Genomic DNA, 15,838 nt, shown 5'->3' with positions numbered 1-15,838 from the left:
AATCACTAGTTAATTAATATGAGGGGGGGAAATTAATTGTATGTCTAGAAGCTTTTAAAACACAGACTGAGTCTTTTTAATATATAGGCTGTGTATTTGATATGCAGACTCTCTCAAAAGCCTAGACCAAGTAGATCAGAAGCAACCAATATCACAGCTATATACAAGATACTGGGTACTATACAGCAAACCCTAACAAAGGGACTTTTCAAAGTTAACCCAATTACCAAATAATGTGATGATAACATTAACTATACATTGTCTTTTTGAACCCTAAGACAGCAGGAACTCACATCTCCACTATAGAGCCTATATTTCCCCCAGTCCTGGAGCCTTTGGATAGGGCCCACTTTCCCGCATGCCTCTCCCCATCCATATCAAATAATATTGCATCTGCCGATCACAACCTAATCAACGCAACAATTGCCACCTCAACATGCTTTAGCTCAGCCTGTGTCCAGAGACTTCAGGTGTGGAATGACAACCCTTCAGCTTCATTACTCAGGTGAGACCTTTCCTTTCATAGTAATCTCTAATTCCATCCCAGGTGGATCACTTCCTAACAAAGTCCCAAAACCTAGATATAGACCAGGTTCTGTGAGAGAGAGCATATGTTCACACGTATCCATAAACTACTGCAAAATATATACCTGAAAGCAGAAGTACACTAGAGTTTGCAGTGAATACCCCCCCAACACTTTCTCTCCACTATTCCAACCTTTGGGTCCATGATGGCTCAACAATCTGTTTGGCTTTGTATGTTAACTCTCTTTTTAGCCACCAGGTTCCAGATGCCATCAGGATGTCGGCCAGGCTTCCCTGGCCTGAAGCAATGTGTCCCGGAGCTCCGCTTCCCCAGAGATCCACCCTACTAGGAAAACAGAGAGGCAGACTGGGAGTATGGACCAACCAGTCAACATCCATGTTCAGCGGGGAAGCAATTCCAGAAGCCAGACCTTCCACCTTCAGCAACCCACAACGACCCTGGGTCCATGTTCCCAGAGGGACAGAGAATGGGAAAACTATGAGGGGGAGGGGATAGGATATGGAGATTGGGTGGTGGGAATTGTGTGGAGTTGTACCCCTCCTACCCTATGGTTTTGTTAATTTATCCTTTCTTAAATAAAAAGTAAATTAAAAAAAATTGCTCCAGGTCACTGATTGTCAGAGAAATGCAAAGAAAAACAACATTGAGATACCATCTCACCCCTGTAAGAATAGCATACAGTAAAAAGGACAGCACCAACAATGCTGGAGAGGCTGTGGGGACAGAGGATCCATTCTACACTGCCAGTGGGAATGTAAATTGGTCTAACCTCTGGGGAGAGCCGTCTGGAGAACTCTCAGAAGGCTAGACATGTACCTTCCATATGACCCAGTAATTCCTCTCTTGGGGAGATACCCCAAGGATTCCATAACACCTAACCAAAAAGATATGTGTATGCCTATGTTCATAGAAGCACAATTTGTAATAGCTAAAACCTATAAACAACCCAGGTTCCCTATAACAGATGAATGGCTCAGAAATTTATGGTATATATACACAATGGAATATATACACAATGCAGCAATTAAGAACAATGAACCCACCTTCTCTGATCCATCTTGAATGGAGCTAAAAGGAATTATGTTAACTGACCTAAATCAGAAAGATAAAGATGAGTATGGATCCCACTCATCAACAGTAGTTGAGAAAGAAGAACAGAGAGGGAAACTTAAAGCAGGATTTGACTGAATTTGGATTAAGGCACCGAAGTAAAATCCTGGGTTGAGGGTGATGGATGTTCTTCTGCATGGGGGGGTGGGATAGGACACAGTCTCTTTGGTGGTGGGGATAGTGTTTATGTGCACTCCTATTAAGTTGTAGTCATGTAAACCACTATTTAATTAATATGAGAGGAAAAATTGATTGAATGTCTCAAACTTTTTATTGCACAGAACATAGGCTGAGTCTTTGAAATGTTGACTCTTAGACCAGGGAGAACAGAAGCAACTGATGGCACAGATATATACAAATAATATCAAACGACATAATTATGGTGATGTTGTGTATGATACAGCAGTACTAATAAAGGAATTTTTCAAAGTTCATCCAATTGCCAAATAATGTGATTATAGCAATAAGTGTCTATTACCTTCTTAAACCCTAAGACAGCAGGAACCTTCTGCTTCCTCTATAGATCCTGCATTTCCCCAGTCCCAGAAACTCTAGAGTGGGGCCCACTTTCCCCCATGCTTCTTTCAATTCATACCAAATGATATCCCATCTGCTGGTCCCAACTTAACGCAATGACTACCACCTTGGTATGCTTCACTTCAGACTGTGTCCAGAGACGTCAGGCATGGGATGTCAACCCTTCAGCCTCATTACTCGGGTGAGATCTTTCCTTTCATAGGATTCTCTAATTCCATTCCAGGTGGTTCACTTCCTGACAAAGCCTCAAAACCTAGAAATATACCTGGTCCCAAGAAATAGGGCATATGTTCACATGTATCCATAAATTAGGGCAAAATATGTAACTGAAAGCAAAAGTACACAGTAGTCTACAGTGAATCAGCATAAAGTTCATAATGAAATAGTGTCTACTTAGACATAAGTAACTTCCTCATCTACTTCCTATTTTACTTCCCTCACTCACTTACAAGCTATCCTTATCAAAGCAAGGACTTCAAAAGCTGAATAAGGGCAAGAGACTGGCATACTTTAACGATGATTCTTTAGTCACTATCAGGCCACCCCATCAGCTGGAACCCTAGTTGGAGAGTCCCAAGATTTCCAAACAGACATGATGGGACTAGATGTTGACTTCATCCCTCTCTCCATTGTTACTGGTCATCTCTATCAGGAACAGCAAAACAGACCCCTTTTTGAGCCCTCACAGGATCTTGACCTCAACTTGCATCAACAATGGTAGAGAATGTTCCATCCTCCTTTCAGAGGATGGAACATTCTCTATGCTACACCTGAGGAAGATGGCTCCTGATATTGGGGCAGTTTGGAGAGTTCCTACTCATGACCACAGAAGGTAAGCTCAGATCTACAGGGCTGCAGAGGTCACATAGGCTCCTAAGCTGAATATGGCCCCAGATCACATCAAATCGATGAGGTTTACAGTCAAGAATATTTATACACCTTTCCCATATTTGAGAGCTACTCTCTTCCCTGATCCAGCTTTCTGGTCCTTTTTGCAGCCATGACATAATCTCCCCAGATAATAACTAGGATTCACCTGCATATCAGATTTCAGGCTTAGGGGGGAAAATAAATCATTCTATGTTATTATGATGAGTATTCTAAATTTTCTTTATTGACAGGGAAGATTAATGCTTTATTATGTTAAGGACAATTGTTGACATATAGGTAAAATTTCTCATCTCACCATAAATAGGTATCTGCAAAATACTCTCATCCTCAGCCTAGATCCTCTTCCACCATTATATATCTTCTTCACCCTTTTTGATGGAGCTTGAAGAAATTATGTTAAACAAGTTATACCAGAAAAATAAGCAACATGGGATGATCTCACTCATGAGCAGGAGTTGAGAAACAAGAAAAGAAAGAGGAAACACAAAGTAGAATTTAGTATGTATTTGCTGTATCACACCAAAGTAAAGAACTCTGGGGACATTGGGGGTGACAGTGTCTTTCAAGTAGTGGAGTCTTCTAAATAATTTCTTTAGCTAAGTTCAAACTATGTGTCTTTAAAGAGGTCCTTCTATGAATTTATTTTAAGAAGTTCCATCTTGCTTTCACATATATTGCTTGTAACTTTTCTTAGTCTGCCCATGTGATTTAGCTTCTCGTTTTCCTGCAGATGGTAATGTGGATCTAATTATAGACATTTCCTTTGTATATAATGTGTTATAAAGGTGTTGCATAGAAGGAGAGGGCAAAGAAGAAAAAGTAATACTTGATATCTATTGGCACTGTCAATGGAACAATGGGAGGCATACAGCCCAGCTGGAAGACTCCAAGCTGCACCATGACTTTTCCAGACTCTTAGTGGCATTGACTCAGCACAATTCTTCTCCTTGTGAGGTCAATAGAATGAAGTTTTCATTTCCCATTCCATAGGAGCAGTCACTCATTCATTTATGACTATTGTTACACTCACTCAAATGATTTTCTGTTGTGGAGACTTAACCAGGCCACATCTACTGAGTTCAGTTGCTATAGTTTTCAGGTAATTTCTTTTACTGTCCCAGAGCTGAGACTTTGTAGGCCATTCAGCACAATAACCCCATTAGACAGTTTGCTGCTGACTGGGGTTAAGACTCAGAGATTGCTCTCCTGTCCTCACTGGGTCTGCTCTATTAAAAAAAAAAAAAAAAAAAGATGGCTGACAAGTGTACTGCTGCTAATGCAGATATATCATTTCATTTCCCCCTTCATCATCTACCATTTACAACTTCCACCCATCTCTGGAAGGATGTAGATGTCTTTTAGGTAAACCTAATTATACTTGTGTAGGTTTTTTGTAGTTTGTTTTTCTGTCTTTTTTATTAAAAATAAGTTTTTAATTTTATTTTAATGAAAGATAGAGCAAGGGAGACACAGAAAACAAATGAGGGAGATCAGAATACTGCTCTAGTTTTCAGTGGTGCCAGGGATGCATCCAAAACCTCCAAGACTCAGATAAGAAATTTTGATGTATTACCACAAAATTCTATCTTAGTCCTTATGTTCTTTATATAGTTGATTTGGAGAAATAATGTTTTCTTATTACTAGTTAACTATGACTCTGCTTCCAAAAGCCTCCCATAGCTGCATATTATGGTTTCAGAATGATTCTGATAAAAATCTTTTAGCTTCACTTTATCATCATGCTTACATAAATAAATTACCATATGTGCCATGTTAACTGACATTAGTAACTAACTCATTCAGGTATATTAAGAAACAGAAAGACCATTTTCATTTTTATAAACAGAATCACAGAGAGAGAGAGAGAGAGAGAGAGAGAGAGATCACACATACTAGTGTTCCATCAGTTTTGGCAGATATTACACCAATTTCATCCAACTTCTAAAGCTGGGAGTTGATCCAAAACTCTGGTAGTCAGAGATCTGCTAAGTGTATTTTTCTCTGTTACCCGACACTTTTGGCACAATTGGAAATATTTCTTGTTCACTCTTTATATTTTCTTTTCCTATTATTCAAACCTTAAAAGTAATAAGTAATGGAACAATTGATTTTCCTGATCTTCCTTCTATTTGCAAAACAACTTAATATTTTAATACTTTATACATATAAAGCAATTTCATTCACTTAAATTTTTCTTTTGTTTCTTTGTATGTTTTGCATTATATATAAAGAAGTTTTTTTTTCATTCAAGCAGTAGTCTAAGTAGACATATTTGCAGTGGTATTTAAATTTCCTTGTAGAGCTGACTTATAAATTACTATTAATAGTCAAAATATAAATAGTTTTTTATGCTTAATATTTTGTTTTTATATATATTAAAATACTACAAAGAGTTTAAGAACATGTAAAACTAAAAACTATATAAATACATATATATGTATATGTGTATATATGCCAACACGTATATATCCCACAATGATACTAATAAGTAGTTACTTTATTCCAGTAACTTTAGTAGTATACATACTTTGTGACTCATAAGCACATGTAATATTTGAAAAATAAAGTTGCAAAATAATATCATATATATTCCATTTAATTTGTAATATTTATTAAACAGTACAGATTGTTCAGAAATTTGTCTATGGAAAAAATTTTCTTTTATGAGTTCATTTGGAAATAAAATGCACCACAGAGCAGATCAAAGAAAAATACGCAAAAACTAAATATTGGTGTATGAAACTAAAATTTTCATTGTTTAAACACATTTTATATATATTAAAATTTGATTTAATAAAAGACAATAACCACAAATTTGTATATAGCACTGATATCTATATTTTTCACCAAAATATTTACTTTTAAGTGACAAAGGTAATATTAATTTCTGTGATTTCCAAATTTTGTTTTAGAAATATCATCTTCATAGACTGTTATATATATATATATATATATATATTGAAGGTGGGAAAATTAAAAAAGAAATTTCTTAGATTAAGTTAGAAAACTGTTGGACTAAATAAAATATGTTAAATTTTTTTTTTTTTTTAGGACTGCTTAAAACATAAAAGGAAAAGGTCAAAGTTGTTCATTTTATTCTGACAAGACAGTCTTATTGGTTATGGTATGTTTTCTGTAGTGAGAGATTAGTCTTGCATGTGGTTTACAAAGGAATGAAACACTAGGAAGTTGGCTCACGTTATAATTTTTTATGTAGGTAGGATGAATATAGCAAATTATGCATATTCATATTTCATATCATTTTCTAATTATAATTTTACCTGCCATAATAGTATTTAATCCTTAACTGTGTCAACAATTCTAAAACTTTTTCAACAATTAAAATATTATTTGAATGAGAGTTAAAATAAATGTGGTGTATTCTGGTTTTTGTTTTTTTACCAGAAGACTGCTAAGCTCTAAATTTTGGTGGTGCCAAGGATTGAACCTGGGACTTCTGCTGCCTTAGATGTGAAAGTCTGTGTGAATCATAATGCTATATCCTTTCTATAAAACGAAAGATCTTAAGATTTTCCACCTGGTTCAGAATGAGATGTCCAGGAATATGTTATTTTCCTTTATTTCTCCCCTAGTTTTTCTTATTAAAAAAAAAAAAAGAGCTAAGAAGCTATTTAATGGGATAGATGATGGCTGTCAGTCTTACCTACCTCTTATTTATTTACTGTTTATTATTATCATTATTTGCCAGTGCACTGCTCAGATCTGATTTGTGGTGTTGCCTTGAACTGAACCTGGAACCATGGGTGGCTCAAAAAATAAAAGTCTGTTGTATAAACATCTGTGTTATTTCCCTTACAAAAAAGGGAAGCAGTGGTGAAGCAGTGTTATGTAGGTATGTCTCTCTTCCTTTCTATCACCTCCTTCCCTCTCGATTTCTGGCTGTCTCTATCCAGTAAATAAATAAAGATAATTTTTTAAAAAATTAAAAAATATTCTTGTGTTGACAGTAACTATACTCACTCTCACCTACAACAAAACACAAACTTTATGAATTTTCTGGATTGCATCAATTGTCTAGTACCAAGCATTACAGTATGTGTAAGTCAGATGATATATGCAATGCTGTTTAAGATTCTCAGATAGTGCATATATTTCCTATGGTGTTAGATTCTGTTCTTTAAAAAACAAAATATTTGTGGTTAAATCTAATATGAGCACATATGTTAACAAAGTACAAACTTACATACATATAAATGTAGAGAAGTATTGACAAAAGGTTGCTTTGTCAGCTTAATTCATTATAAGTGAAATCTTGTAGTTTTATTATATTAGATTATATATTCATGATATATGAATATTTGTACAGATCATTTTCTGCAGTTTTCGAAAATTTGAGTTAAAAAAAAAGTTCCTAAAATATAACTCAATCTTTATAACATGGATTTTTTCAAAGGTATTTCATGAATTTTCATTACTAACCTGTATATGAAATGAGAAAAGATATTTGCATACGCAATAAAATCATGTAAGTAGTATTTACATTTATTAATTTTAAATATCCAGTGACAACCTTAGACAATAGAAGCAAGCTATGGCTGAATAGTGGAGAATATGAAGACAATGAATAGTAATAGAGTTTTTGCCTTCAAGAACCAATATTCTAGTGCAAAAGACAGGCATATAAACACATAATAAAAATATCTTGTGACAAATATCAAGGAAGCTTGGAGACCTATCAACACCTAAGAAGACCTCATTAATACAATTTATAAATGAGAAAAAAATGGGCAAAGCAAGGTTTAATTTAATGGAAAAGAACATTCAAAGAGCCAGTAGAAGAAACAAGGGAATTTGGAATATTTTTTTCTTTTTTTTTAATTTCTTTATTGGGGAATTAATGTTTTACATTCAACAGTAAATACAGTAGTTTGTACATGCATAACATTTCCCAGTTTTCCATATAACAATACAACCCCCACTAGGTCCTCTGTCATCCTTCTTGGACCTGTATTCTCTCCACCACCCACCCCAGAGTCTTTTACATTGGTGCAATATGGCAATTCCAGTTCAGGTTCTACTTGTGTTTTCTCTTCTGATCTTGATTTTCAACTTCTACCTGAGAGTGAGATCATCCCACATTCACCCTTCTGTTTCTGACTTATTTCACTTAACATGATTTTTTCAAGGTCCATCCATGATTGGCTGAAAACAGTGAAGTCACTATTTTTAATAGCTGAGTAGTAAGTATTCCATTGTGTATATATACCACAACTTGCTCAGCCACTCATCTGTTATTGGACACCTGGGTTGTTTCCAGGTTTAGGCTATTACAAATTGTGCTGCCAAGAACATATGTGTACACAGATCTTTTTGGATGGGTGTGTTGGGTTCCTTAGGATATATCCCCAGGAGAGGAATTGCAGGATCATAGGGTAGGTCCATTTCTAGCCTTCTGAGAGTTTGAATATTATGAACAACTTGACATGTGTCCATTGTGGTGTCAGTGTAAGAGGCATGATCATGACCATGTGTTGAGGCTAGAAGCTACATTCATGTGAAGAACTGAATAAAAGGCAGAAAAGGTCTTTCCAGTGTTTTGATCCAAATCCCACAGGCAAAGAAGACTCAAAAACTATAAAATGAGTGATAATACGGGAACTGGCATGAGGAGGATTCTTTAATACTCAAGAAAATAAGGTTGATTTTTCAAACTATGTTACAAGCTGCTATAAATTATGCTTGTATTGAAATAATCATAAGTTTTAGTATAACCCCCTTCCTTTCTCCCTCCCTCCCTTCCTTCTTTCCTCTCCTCTCTTCCACCCCTCCCCTCCCCTTCCTTCCTTCCTTCCTTCCTTCCTTCCTTCCTTCCTTCCTTCCTTCCTTCTTTCCTTCCTTCCTTCTTTCCTCCATTTCTTTCTTTCCCTTGTTTGCAGACCCAAGGTCTTGTGTGCAATTTCATTGATCCCAGCTTGCTTTATCATTGAGATAGTGATGAGAAGAGTCATCACAGCATTGGGGCTTTCCCCAGTGTCATGCCACTCCTATGAGAATTTGCTTTCTTAAGAATTTAAAGTGTATGGGGTCCAGTGGTAGCGCAATGGGTTAAGCATGCTTGGCCTGAAGTGCAAGGACCAGCTTAAGAATACTGGGAGCCCATGGCTCCCCACCTGCAGGCTTCCCACAAGCAGTGAAGCAGGTCTGCAAGTGTCTATCTTTCTCTCCCCCCTGTCTGTCTTTTCCCTCCTTTCTCCATTTCTCTGTCCTATCCAACAACAATGACAGCAATAGCAACAACAGTAATAAGAACAACAACAATGATAAACAACAAGGGCAATAAAAGGGAAAACATAGCCTCCAGGAGCAGTGGATTCATAGTGCAAGCACTGAGCCACAGCAATAACCCTAGAGGCAAAAAATATATATATATATACATATATATTTTAAAGTGTATATACAAGCAGTAAATTGTAGAGAACAATCTAGAGAGATTCATTGAAAACTGAAGATAGTACAGGTCTAATTAATTTTGTTCTGAGGTATATACTTAAATATAGAAAAGATGAAAAGCCAGAGAGTAAATTATTAATTCATGTAATGAAAGTGTTATAAACTTAAAAAATACAATAACAACTATCACAAATTACCAGTTGCTGATATACACAGAGTAATATTTCAATATGACAGTGACATCAAATTATAACATAATAAGTAGTTTTAGCAACAATAAAAACATAAATTATATAGGGTATCCATTTTGAAAATAAAAGTGTACATAAGGAAAATAAAGCAAAATGGTCTATAAGAATGTTGTAATTGTGCTGGCATCGATCACCAGCAATAACACTGAAGGTAAAAAAAAAGTTAGATAATTATCAAAATATTCAAAAGTTTCATCCTAACCAATTTAAATAAAAACCTGAAAATTCTATAAAGATGCATAAATTGGCACATGCAAATTCAATGTATGTGAAAAGAAGCAAAATGCAGTAATCATGAAATTTATAAAAATAACTGGTTTAGTAATAAAGAGTTGAAACATAACAATTTTAACTTCCATGTCATATGTATAAATAACAATGCAAGACGAATAACAAAAGGAATCATTGAACATTAAATTTTAATAAGACTCTATTATTAAATTAATCCCAGAAACAAAGTAGATAGTTTTATTCTTTTAAGTTATAGCCATCAATTTTCAGAGCAATTTTTAACTCTGGATTATGGTGGTACTGGGGTTTGAACCTGTCATAAAATAATAAACAAAGGGGGTGGGTCGTGGAGCACCTGTTCAAGTGTTCATGTTACAGTGTACATGGACCCAATTCCAGCCTCTCTTACCCAACTTCAGGGGGAAAACTTTTCGAGTAGTGAAACAGTATTACAGGTGTCTATCTCTCTCCCTTTTTATCACCCTTTCCCTCTTGATTTCTGGCTGCCTCTATCCAAAAAAACAGATAAAGATAATAGAAAAATTAAAAAAATTAAATATAATTATAATTATAATTAAATAAGAGGCTGAGTGGTGGCATACCCCATTGAGTATAGATGCTACCATTCTCATGGCATCTGGTTCAAGCTATGGTCCCCATACGCAGGGAGAAAGCTTCAAGAATGATGAAGCACTGCTGCAGGTGTTTCTCCTTCTCTCTCCCTTTCAATCTCTCCTTCGCTCCTCAATTTCTCTCTGTCCTATCACATTATTATTTAATTATACTTTGAACTTACATAGAATACAAAGTTTATAGATTATATCATATAATAAATTGTGTATGAGTCTTTTTGGCATTTTTTAATTTCAGAATTAAAGATAGTATGGACATTACCATGAAACTGCTCATCAGATAAATCCTTGCTGTATGTAAGGCCCAAATGTTAAGACCCTGGCATGGTGTAGGTGGCATCACAGAGGACTAGAGGAGCTCTGTGGATGAGGAATAAGTGCTGTGGTGTTTCTACACTCTTTTCCTTTTCTTTTCTCGCAAATAAATAGTAACAAAGATAAATCCACCACTCAGCAGCAGTACTGTACATGTGTGAATTGCTGGAGGTAATGTCCCAATATATTTTTTTCATGATATGAGCATGAAATTCCTGGAGTATACCTCAGAAGACCAGCTGCACTGACTCAAGACTATAACGAGTGGAGATCAGCCTACAGCCAACATCATATCCAATGGTGAGAAAATGAAAGCATTCCCACTTACATCAGGACTAAATAGGGCTGCCTTCTATCACCATTACTATTCAACAGATGATTGAAAGTTGTTACCATAGAAATTGGGGAAGAGAAAGGAATTAAAGGGATATAGGTCAGAAGAGAAGTTAAACTGTCACTACTTGCAGATGATATGATAGCATGCATAGAAAAATCTAAAGAATTCAGCAGGAAACTCCAGGAAATGATCAGCAATATAATAAGATATCACGCTACATGTTGGACCAGAAACCATCAAATACTTAGAGGAAAATATTAGCAGAACTCTTTCTCATCTAAATTTTATATGCATCTTCAATGATACAAATACAGTTATAAGGAAGACTAAAACAGAAAAAAACAGTGGGACTGCATAAAATTAAAAAAAAAAACTTCTGCATATCAAACAGAACCACCACCCAAAGATACTCCTTACAAATGGAAAATCTTCACATGTCATACATCAGACAAAAAGCTAATAACAAAAACATATAAAGTACTCACCAAACAGCAACAAAATTGACCCCATCCAAATGAAGAGAGGTTAAGAACGGAATATTTACCAAAGAAGAGATCTAAAAGGTTACAGACATATGAAAAATATGCTCCAAGTCACTGATTGTCACATAAATGAAAATGAAGATAATAATGAGATACAACTTCACTTGTGAGAATGTCATACATCAGAAAGAATAGTAATGCTGGAGAGGTTGTGAGGGTAAGGGAGCCCTCCTACACTGCTGGTGGGAATATAAATTGGTCCAATTTCTGTGGAGAGCAGTTTGGAGAACTCTAAGCAGGATAGAAATGGACTTACTCTATGACCATCTGTTTCTTTCCTGGGGATATATTCTAAGGAGTCAGACACCCCAATCCAAATGATTTGTGTATACCTAAGTTCAAAGCAGCACAATTTGCAACAGCCAAAACATGGAAGTAACCTTGGTGCCAAAAAAAAAAAAAAAGATGAGTGGCTTAGCCTTGAACAGAGAATATGAGCTCAGACCAACAGGGATGCAAAGGTTACATAGGCTTCTGTGCTGAATATGGGCCCTAGATCAAACCAGTGGGTTTACAGTTAACAATATTTATATACTTTCCCTATATTTGGTAGCCAATACCCACCTTCCTAGATCTTTTCCCAACTATGGCACCATCACCTCAGATAATAACCTGGGTCCACCTGCATATTATATGTCAGGCAAAGGCAAAAACTAAAAAACAAAATAACAAAAGCCATCAGCCCTCTAAAACAGACCTACTAGATTTTTCTAAAATGTAGACCCCAATCTTTATCTGTGATATTCATGCTTTAGGTTCATGCTTAGTCGATAATTTGTTCTGACTAATATCTTAACTCTTTTTCAGCCACCAGATTTTAAATGATACCATGATGCCAAATTGACTTCCTTGGGCAAAAGACCCCATTATGTGTCTTGGACCTCTGTCTCCCCAGATCCCTGCCCCAATATGGAAAGAGAGAGACAGGCAGGGAATATGGATCAACCTGCCAATGACCATGTTCAGTGGGGAAGCAATTATAGAAGTCAGACCTTCCACCTTCTGCACCCCACAATGATCCTGGGTTCATACTCCCATAGGGATAAAGAATAGCAAAACTGGGAGTTGGGGGTAGCGCAGCAGGATAAGTGCAGTTGGCACAAATGCAAGGACCAGCATAAGGATCCCGGTTCGAGCCCCAGACTGCTCTCCAGAGAGGTTGGAACATTTTATATTCCCTCCAGCAGTGCAGAATGGTTCCTCTGTCCCCATAGCCTCTCCAGCATTTGTTGTTGCTGTCCTTTTTGATGTATGCCATTATCACAGGGGTGAGGTGGTATCTCAATGTTGTCTTTATTTGCATTTCTCTTACAATCAGTGACCTGGAGCAATTTTTCATGTGTTTGTTAGCCTTTTGGATCTACTCTGAATTCGATGTTTTGTTCATGTCCTCTGCCCATTTTTGGATGGGGTCATTTGCTTTTTTGGTGCTAAGTTTGCTGAGCTCTTTGTATAATTTGGAGATTAGTCTCTTGTCTGATGTATAGCATGTGAAGATCTTCTCCCATTCTGTGAGGTGTCTCCTTGTTTGTATGATAGTTTCTTTGGTTGTGCAGAAGCTTTTCAATTTGATGTAGTCCCATTGGTTTGTTTCTGCTTTAGTCTTCCCTGCAATTGGGTTTACTTCATGAAAGATGTCTTTGAGGTTTAGGTGGGAAAGTATTCCACCAACGTTTTCCTCTAAGAATTTTATAGTTTCTGGTCTAACATCCAGGTACTTGATCCATCTGGAGTTGATTTTTATTTCTGGTGAGATAAGGTGGTTCATTTTCATTCTTTTGCATGTTTCAACTCAGTTTTCCCAGCACCATTTATTGAAGAAAGCCTCCTTTCTCTATTTAATACTTTGGGTTCCCTTATCAAAGATTAGATGTCCATAGTTGTGGGGGTTTAGTTCTGGGCTTTCAGTTCTGTTCCACTGGTCTGAATGACTATTTTTGTTCCAGTACCAGGCTGTTTTAATTATGATGGCATTATAATATAGAATGAGATCTGGGAGTGTGATGCCTCCATTTCTCTTTCTTTTACTCAAGGCAAGACATGTATCTTCCGTATGACCCAGTAATTCCTCTCCTGGGGATATACCCCAAGGATTCCATAATGCCCAAACAAAAAGATATGTGTACACCTATGTTCATAGCAGCACAGTTCATAATAGCTAAAACCTGGAAGCAACCCAGGTGCCCAACAACAGACGAGTGGCTAAGAAAGCTGTGGTATACATACACAATGGAATACTACGCAGCTATTAAGAACAATGAACCCACCTTCTCTGACCCATCTTCGATGGAGCTAGATGGAATTATGTTAAGTGAGCTAAATCAGAAAGATAAAGATGAGGATGGGATGATCCCACTCATCAACAAAAGCTGGGAAAGAACAACAGAAAGCACAACTAAAAGCAGGATTTGACTAAATCTAGAATAGGGCACCAAAGTAAAAACCCTGTGGTGAGGGGGAAGGTGGACATTCGGCTTCCCAGGGCAGCAGGGGTGCAGGGGTGGGTGGGTGGGATGGGACACAGTCTTTTGGTGGTGGAAATGGTGTTTATGTTCACTCCTATTAAATTGTAATCATATAAATCACTAATTAATATGAGAGGGGAAAATTGATTGTATGTCTCAAACTTTTTAAAGCACAGACTGAGTCGTTTTAATACACAGACTGAGTCTTTGATATGTTGACACTCTCAAAAGCCTAGATCAGGGAGAGCAGAAGCAACTGGTGGCACAGCTCTGTACAAGATACTGGGTATTATACTGAAAATCCTAACAAAGGGACTTTTCAAAGTTAACCCAATTACCAAATAATGTGATGATGATAATAACTATCCATTGTCTTCTTGAACCCTAAGACAGCAGGAACCTCACATTTCTACTATAGAGCCTATATTTCCCCCAGTCTTGGAACCTCAGGGTGGGGTGCACTTTCTTGCATACTTCTCTCATTTCATATCAAATAATATTGCATCTGCTGATCAGAGCCTAATCAATGCAAAGAGTGCCACCTCAGCATGCTTCATTTCAGACTGTGTCCAGAGACTTCAGGTGTGGAATGACAATCCTTCAGCTTCATTACTCAGGTGAGACCTTTCCTTTCATAGTATTCTCTAATTCCATTCCAGGAGATTCACTTCCTAACAAAATCCCAAAACCTAGATATAGGCCAGATCCAGTGAGATAGAGCATATGTTCACACGTGTCCATAAACCAGGAAAAAAATATATACCTGAAAGTAGAAGTACACAAGGGTCTCCAGTGAGTACCCCCCACCACTTCATCTACACTATTCCAACCTTTAGGTCCATAATTGCTCAACAATTTGTTTGGCTTTGTATGTTAACTCTTTTCAGCCACCAGGTTCCAGATGCCAGCATGATGCCAACCAGACTTCCCTGGACAGACGACCCCACCAATGTGTCCTGGAGCTCTGCTTCCCCAGAGACCCATCCTATCAGGGAAAGAGAGAGGCAGACTAGAAGTATGGATCGACCAGTCAATGCCCATGTTCATTGGGGAAGCAGTTACAGAAGCCAGACCTTCCACCTTCTGCAACCCAAAATGACCTTGGGTCCATACTCCCAGAGGGATAAAGAATGGGAAAACTATCAGGGGAGGGGATGCAATATAGAGATCTGGTGTTGGGAATTGTGTGGAGTTGTACCCCTCCTATCTTAAGGTTTTGTTAATGTATCCTTTTTTAAATAAATAAAAAAATACAAATTTCAGGTTGGACTGTAGCACAACGAGTTAACTGCAAATGGCGTGAAACTTGAGTACAGGCATAAGGATCCAGGTTCGAGCCCCTGGCTCCCCACCTGCAGGGGGTTTGCTTCACAAGTGGTGAAGCAGGTCTGCATGTGTCTTTCTCTTCTCATCTCTGTCTTTTCCTCCTTTCCCCATTTCTCTCTGTCCTATCTGCCAACAATAACATCAATAACAACAATAATAATAACCACAACAATAATAATAACAATAAGGGCAACAAAAAAGGAAAATGAATACATTAAAAAAAAAGAAATAAAAATATCTCAG

General features: G+C 37.0%; 1 protein-coding gene across 2 annotated transcripts in view; it reads right to left on the bottom strand.

Moving 5' to 3' along the window:
- AGMO (alkylglycerol monooxygenase) overlaps positions 1 to 15,838 on the bottom strand; it is a 438,330-nt gene that overhangs the window by 109,462 nt on the left and 313,030 nt on the right. Inside the window, exon 13 of one of the 2 annotated variants that reach the window (XM_060196151.1) lies at positions 8,174 to 8,248. The exons of the other annotated variant lie outside the window; for it this stretch is intronic. Coding sequence (XP_060052134.1) covers positions 8,228 to 8,248 — 21 coding nt within the window. The 3' untranslated portion in view covers positions 8,174 to 8,227. Of the gene's footprint in view, positions 1 to 8,173; positions 8,249 to 15,838 lie in introns of those variants that run through there. 2 annotated transcript variants of the gene reach the window in all.

Source organism: Erinaceus europaeus, chromosome 8, assembly GCF_950295315.1.
Source record: "Erinaceus europaeus chromosome 8, mEriEur2.1, whole genome shotgun sequence".
Lineage (NCBI taxonomy): Eukaryota > Metazoa > Chordata > Mammalia > Eulipotyphla > Erinaceidae > Erinaceus > Erinaceus europaeus.
This window is presented reverse-complemented; position numbering and strand designations above follow the sequence as displayed.